This window comes from Dipodomys ordii, unplaced genomic scaffold, assembly GCF_000151885.1.
Source record: "Dipodomys ordii isolate 6190 unplaced genomic scaffold, Dord_2.0 Scaffold164, whole genome shotgun sequence".
In the NCBI taxonomy this organism is placed as follows: domain Eukaryota; kingdom Metazoa; phylum Chordata; class Mammalia; order Rodentia; family Heteromyidae; genus Dipodomys; species Dipodomys ordii.
The window spans coordinates 2,605,398-2,611,924 of NW_012267380.1; the positions used below are offsets into that span (position 1 = coordinate 2,605,398).

Below are 6,527 nucleotides of genomic sequence, written 5' to 3' on the forward strand. Positions count from 1 at the left end.
TAGTCATACATTATTCCAGATGTTTCTGTGAAGGTGTTTTTCAGATGAGATGGTAGACTCTGAGTAAGGCTACTGTCATGTACACTGTAGGTGGGTCCAGGCAGGGAAGGCCTAAATAGAACAAGGTCTGGCCGCATGGCAAGAAGAGATTCAGCCAGTAGACTTTGGTCTTGAACTTGTCACTCTTCCCTGAATCTCTAGCCTGCCAGTTTCCAACCAGCCAGCCAACTCAATCATATTTTAGACTCCTCAAGGCCAACAGAATTTCGTTATCAATTCCAAAGTGAATGAATCAAGCTAATTCTGTGAAACACACTTCTGTGAAACTCATACCCTGAGGGTACCACATTGCAAATTATCAACTGAACTTCTTCTATCAAATAGGATAGAAAAGGTAAAATATCCTCAGCCTTTCAAGGAAGCTTGTCTCCCACTCAAGCCCTCTACAGTCTGACTCAGGCCACAGCAAGGCAACCCAGGAGCGAGAGGCAACAGTACCTTTAAACTGCCTAATCATGCGCTGATGGCTTTCGATGGCTTCCTTTAAGATCATCTCTGGCTGGTCCATCTTCCACCGCCATTCAGTGCCCACAGGGTTGGTGTGATGCCTAAGAACAAAAGGCAAAGTTTTCAGGGCTCCTATAATGATGTCTCAGCTACTCACTCCCAACTACCAGGCAGTAGAATGCAGAGAGCTCCTAAGAGCTCAGCTGTTGGTAGCAGCATCTTCCAACTTACTACAGGTCAGGATACCAAGCAAGGAGGGGGTTATTGGACGCCTCTGCCCAACCCCTGACTGCTGAGTGCTTCCTGCTTTTAATGTTAACGAGGTATGCACTCAGACACAAGCAGCAGTACATTGCCACCATGCATGTCAACACTGTATCAACTTTGTGAGGAAAGCTGGAACACTCACATTGGAATCATGGTGAGAGGACCTGAGAATGAGTGATGCTCAAACTGGGCAGAATGGCTCATGCCTGTTACCCCAGCTACATTTTTAAAAATATTTTCAGCATTGGGGACCATCCTCGGGGTCTGCGCATGTCAGCTCTATGACTATAGCTTGGGTGCTCGGCGATGGCCCTGGCTGACCTCATGTAGCCCTCATGATCCTCCTGCCTAAACCACCAAGTTAGCAGCATCTGGCCCTAAAGTAACATTTCTCAGAAAGTATTATACTCATGTCAGATGTGGGGCCCACACCAGTAACCCAGAAGTTACATGGACTCACATGGAAACTGGAAAAGATTTATAACTGAACAATAATTGAAATTTATGGACTGTGACTAAAGAACTGCTTAGAGATAAGATTATAATTGACTTATTATTAATATTAAGACCAAATGTTAGTAAGCTAAAATCCCTGAAATCAGAAAGAGAGAGAGAGAGAGAGAAATATATAGTAGTACATGAGTGAACTAGAAAACAACAATACAGTGGAGAGGTCCATTAACCTAAGTTAGTACTGCAAAAATATTTTTGAAAACTTGATGACTATGACCGCCTGTCAAAACATAATGTTAGGAATTGTCAGAGGATTCAGAGCACTTCCATAAGCCTGACACCTGTACATGCCCAGGCAGGAGGTCCACACCCATGGCCAGGCCTTCCAGTCCACTCACCGCCAGCAGAAGACACACTTGTTTGCACAGGCCAGGCTAGGGGTGAGCTCCATGCAGCGGTGACTCTCAATGCCATAGAACGTGTGTTTATAACAACCACCTCTCCCTCGAAGCATCGCCTGATAGGAAATACCAAATCACAATGCAAATAAGATCATCAGGGTTCAAAATCAAAGCAGCAAAAGCGTCGACACTATAGAATCGACACCATCGCCATATGGCCAAACAGACCCCTGGTGTTTACATGGTGCACAAACTCAATATCTTAGCATTACAGAATTTCCATACTGCTTTGGGTTTTCTAAAACCAGTGGAATAAACCTATGAGTATCTCCAAAAGTGCTATGGGGAGAAACACTAATACATCCACATACAAATCCATGGAAATACATCAAATAATATTTCAAACATACACAGTGCCAGGAGTGAGATAAGATAAGCTCCTGAACAGTAAGAGCAGTACTCATATACTTTGAGGAAGAGAAGCGGGGAGGGAACGCATCCTGGAGTAAGTTCATCCTCTATCCACTCAATGAGTAGACAACTTCAGGACACACAGAACATATATACAAGACACAGATAATCCTGAAGGAATATTATTTAATGTGCAGATCAAACCATGTGGTTTGATCATACGAGTGATAAAACCACTTACATCAGTTAAGAATAGCAAGAAGGTGGGCTGGGAATATGGCTTAGTGGTAGAGAGCATGCATGAAGCCCTGGGTTCGATTCCTCAGTAGCACATAAACACAAAAAGCCAGAAGTAGCACTGTGGCTCAAGTAGTAGAGTGCTAGCCTTGAGCCAAAGAAGCTAAGGACAGTGGCCAGGCCCTGAGTTTAAGCCCCAGGACCAGCAAAAAAAAAAAAGAAGAAGAAGAAGGTGATTTGAAGAAATATCTCAGATCAAACTCAGGGCTAGAATCAAGACAATATTAACCTTTTTAAAGTATCATCAGAATGATTCATTGAAAACTCTATAAAAATGTGCTCCATTTGGGCAAAAGCAGAAGCAGGTAAGCCTATGAAGAGGCCTTGGAAGGGGTGAAGATGACTGGCTGTGAGCTCAGTTGGTGGAGGGATGAGGAAGGCACTACGGAGATGGAGACAGCAAGAATCGGGAAGGGGGAGGTTGAAGGGCACTATACAGGCAGAGGCCACGCAACTCCTCCTGAGGGAGGAGCAGGTCAGATAAAATAGTTGAGACTGTGGCCAGGTGACTGAAAGGAATGGAAGTAACAGCAGTTAGAGCAAGCAAAAAGAGTGAAAAACACAGATGAGGAAGGGAGAGGGGAACCCACCCATAGAAGACTACAACTGGCGCTATTCACTTGAAATTTTAAGAAAGAAAAACTAAATAACACCAGTAGCCATCAGAACAATAGCTCCCATGGAGAGGCACTGACTAGAACGGGCACAGGGAAATTCTCTGCGGGGAGGAAAGTAACTTAATCCTTCACTGGGTGGCACATGTGGGTTCTCTATCCATCCCAAGTGACTGAACTCATGTACAAAAAATTATCCAGAACTCTATATATTTTATTAAATGTAAATTCAATCTTTAAATAATAGACGTATTGTCTACATGTAGTAGCCATATAAAAGCTGCATATAGCCAGGTGCCAGTGGCTCACACCTATAATCCTAGCTACTCAGGAGGCTGAGATCTGAGAATCTAGGTTTAAAGCCAGCACGGACAGGAAAGTCCATGAGACTCTTACCTCCAATTAACCACTAGAAAACCAGAAGTGGAGGTGGCTCAAGTAGTAGAACAACAGCCTTGAGCAGAAAAGCTCAGAGACAGTACCCAGCCTGAGTTCAAGTCCTAGAAATGGCGCGCACACACACACACACACACAAAGCTGTATTTAATAGAAATAAAATTTGAATACAAATAGGTAAATACCTTTGTCCATCTGCACAGCTTCACCCCAGAGTGGCTCCCAATCAGCTGATAACCTGAATGGAAAAACACAAAACACAGAATTGAACCAATCCAGAGGATCCTAGCAGGACAAGATACGGAAACACGACAAAATCATTTCTTTGCTTAAATCTGGCAGTCAATAGGGTTGACAGAAAAACCAAAGGTTTGATTTACAAGGATGAGAAAACAATTTTAATGTGTTTATGTATCAGACAGCAGAGACTCAAGAAGAACCATAATCCAACCCAAAGTCACATGGGGACCTAACTTAAGCTCAGAAGGCAAACACAGCTCAGAAAAGTCTGAGTAACACAGAGAACATACCTGACCAACAACCACATGGTCCACAGTACACAGTGCACAGTCTCCTCAAGAACCCATGGATTTATGAAAACAGACCCTATACCAAACCACAGAGCAAGTACTGATACATTTCAAATTAATGACCAGGAAACTATCCTAGAAATCTTTAGGGGAAAAGAAATGAAGAATCAAACAGGCAACAGGAGACTAAAAGCAATATTGACTCAAAGGAGAAGTTGAATTCTAGGAACTGCAACCTGACATGAATTCTCCAAATCACCTGATCACAACAGATCCCCTGAAGATTCTGAGCTACATACATGAACAAAACAGCAAAGCCTCATACTTTCTTGTTAAACAGCTGGAAGAACGAACAAATAGAACACTGTGATTCCAGAAAACATAAGGCCTCAGATAACAGCCGCAGTGCTGAGCACATGTGCATTCAAGGTGTGATTATGGAGCACTATCCATGTACCACAAGCCTCCATGGAAACACTTTTATCCTTTCCCAAGCTCATGAAAACATCTTAAATACAAATCAACAAATCAGCTGGGCACCAGTGGTTCACATTTGAAACCCTAGCTACTCAGGAAGCTGAGATTTAAGGATCACAGTTTGAAGACAGCCTGGATAGAAAGGTCAGTGAGACTCTTACCTCCACTAAACTACCAAATAAGCTGCAAGCAGAGCTGTGGCTCAAGTGGGAAAGCACTAGTCTTAAACAAAATCAGTGTCCAGGCTCAAAGGTCAAGCATCAGGAGTAGCATGTGCATGCATGCGCGCTCACACACACACACACACACACACACACACATCAACAAATCACTTGAAGACAGAACTGAGTCCACCTGAGTAAACACCCTCTGATACAACCCTTTGAAACAACCTCCAGAGAAACCTCTAGGTCTCCTCTTGGTTTCTTCACTATACTGTTGAACTGCCAACACAAAATATGGCACATGTGTTCCTTCTCTGTCCCTCATGATATGCATGAGGCACATTCTGCTATGTTCCTTCTCTCAATCTCTCTCAGCTCTAAAAATTTTGTACTGAGCTATAGAAATCAATGCACAGCACAAACAGAGATCAGAGCTCTGAGCTGACCAAATGTCACGGAAACCCAACAGTAACCAATGGTGAAAATCCTGGCATTGAATTTCAGCCAGGACAGAACAGGTTTTACTCTTCCACTAAACACCAAAAAATGTGTGTGTGTGTGTGTGTGTGTGTGTGTGTGTGTGTGTGTGTGTTTGTATTTTCAGGAGCCAAGACATCAGCAACAGAGGACAGTCCCCAGAGATCATAGGCAGGGCAGCAGGAAGGGGCAGCCCAAGCAAAGCCAATGGACTTGCAGAGCTGAGAAAAAAGAGCTGAGAGCTGGGAGAGACAAAGGTGGCTACAGAGAGCATAGCCACACAGAGAGACTCAAAAGCCTGCAGAGGATGAGTACCAGTTATAGCACGGGTGAGGGAACAGCTACCGAGGATGGGAAAGACCCGTGGTGTGTCCCGCTCTCACAGAATGGGGAATTGTACCTATTTACCAATTGAAACCTCAAGTCACACAGGCTTTGGGTAGAATGCACAGGACCCAATAGTGACCTGAAACTGATCTCACCTAACAGGTCATAAAAATGCATCTCAAAGCTCCGACTATGTCCAATTAACCTACATTTGTCCCAGAAAAATAAAGCTCAATGTGTATAACAGCATTTATATGAGGCTATCTAGCAACTAGTAAGGTAAAATTAGGTCTGGCATCCAATTATGAGTATGTAGGAAAACATGAATATGGAAAATAATCCACCAGCAAAGCTGACCCAGAAATGAAAAGACATGCACACATGAGGGCATAACATGGAAGGCTATCTCATGGCTGAAGCAGCCAAGGGACAGAAGACTTATAAACCCAACCTGAGCTTCAAGAGAGGAAAACCACAGTATGAAAGAATAGAAAACACACAGGAAAAGATTAACAGGATAAATGAAGACACATAAGAAAAAACTAGCCAGGCGCCGGTGGCTCATGTCTGTAATCCAAACTACACAGGAAGCTGAGATGTGAGGATTACGGTTCAAACTAACCACCAGAAAACCAGAAGTGGCGCTGTGGCTCAAGTGGTAGAATGGTCTCCTTGAGCTGAAGAGCTCGGGGCAGCACCCAGACCCAGAGTTCAAGCCCTCCAACCAATCAAAACAAAAAGAAAAAGAAAAAAGGAAAAAAACGATCAAGCCTGAAGACAGAAATGATCTAAAATGAAAAGACAAAGAAGAAAAAAAGAATTAAAAAAAAAATCAGTAAGCTGTGGGTTGAACTCAGCCCATTACACATATTGCTGCACTTCCCAAGGGAGGGGCAGGGGAGGAAAAACTTTAGAAGAAGTCAGGTGCTGGTGGCTTATGCCTGTAATCCTACTAAAGAGGCTGAGATCTGAGGATCATAGTTCAAAGCCAGCCCTGGCAGGAAAGTCCATGAGACTCTTATCTCCAATTAACCACCAACAAGCTGGAAATGGAGCTGTGGATCATGTGGTAAAGTGCTAACCTTGAGCAACAAAGCTCAAATATGGTACCCAGGCCCTGAGTTCCAGTGCTAACATAAAAAAAAATTACTGGTTAAGGATACAGATGGACCTGTTGCAACAATGAGAAGTACAAGTTGTCATGTC

At 43.5% G+C, this 6,527-nt stretch overlaps 1 protein-coding gene across 1 annotated transcript in view; it reads right to left on the reverse strand.

The window, feature by feature from the left end:
• Window positions 1-6,527, reverse strand: part of LOC105998465 (S-adenosyl-L-methionine-dependent tRNA 4-demethylwyosine synthase-like) — an 83,099-nt gene that overhangs the window by 55,270 nt on the left and 21,302 nt on the right. Inside the window, exons 8-10 of the mRNA XM_013033174.1 lie at window positions 3,532-3,584; window positions 1,626-1,744; window positions 499-608 (exon numbers count right to left, since the gene is read on the reverse strand). Of these exons, the coding sequence (XP_012888628.1) occupies window positions 499-608; window positions 1,626-1,744; window positions 3,532-3,584 (282 nt within the window). The remainder of the gene's footprint in view (window positions 1-498; window positions 609-1,625; window positions 1,745-3,531; window positions 3,585-6,527) is intronic.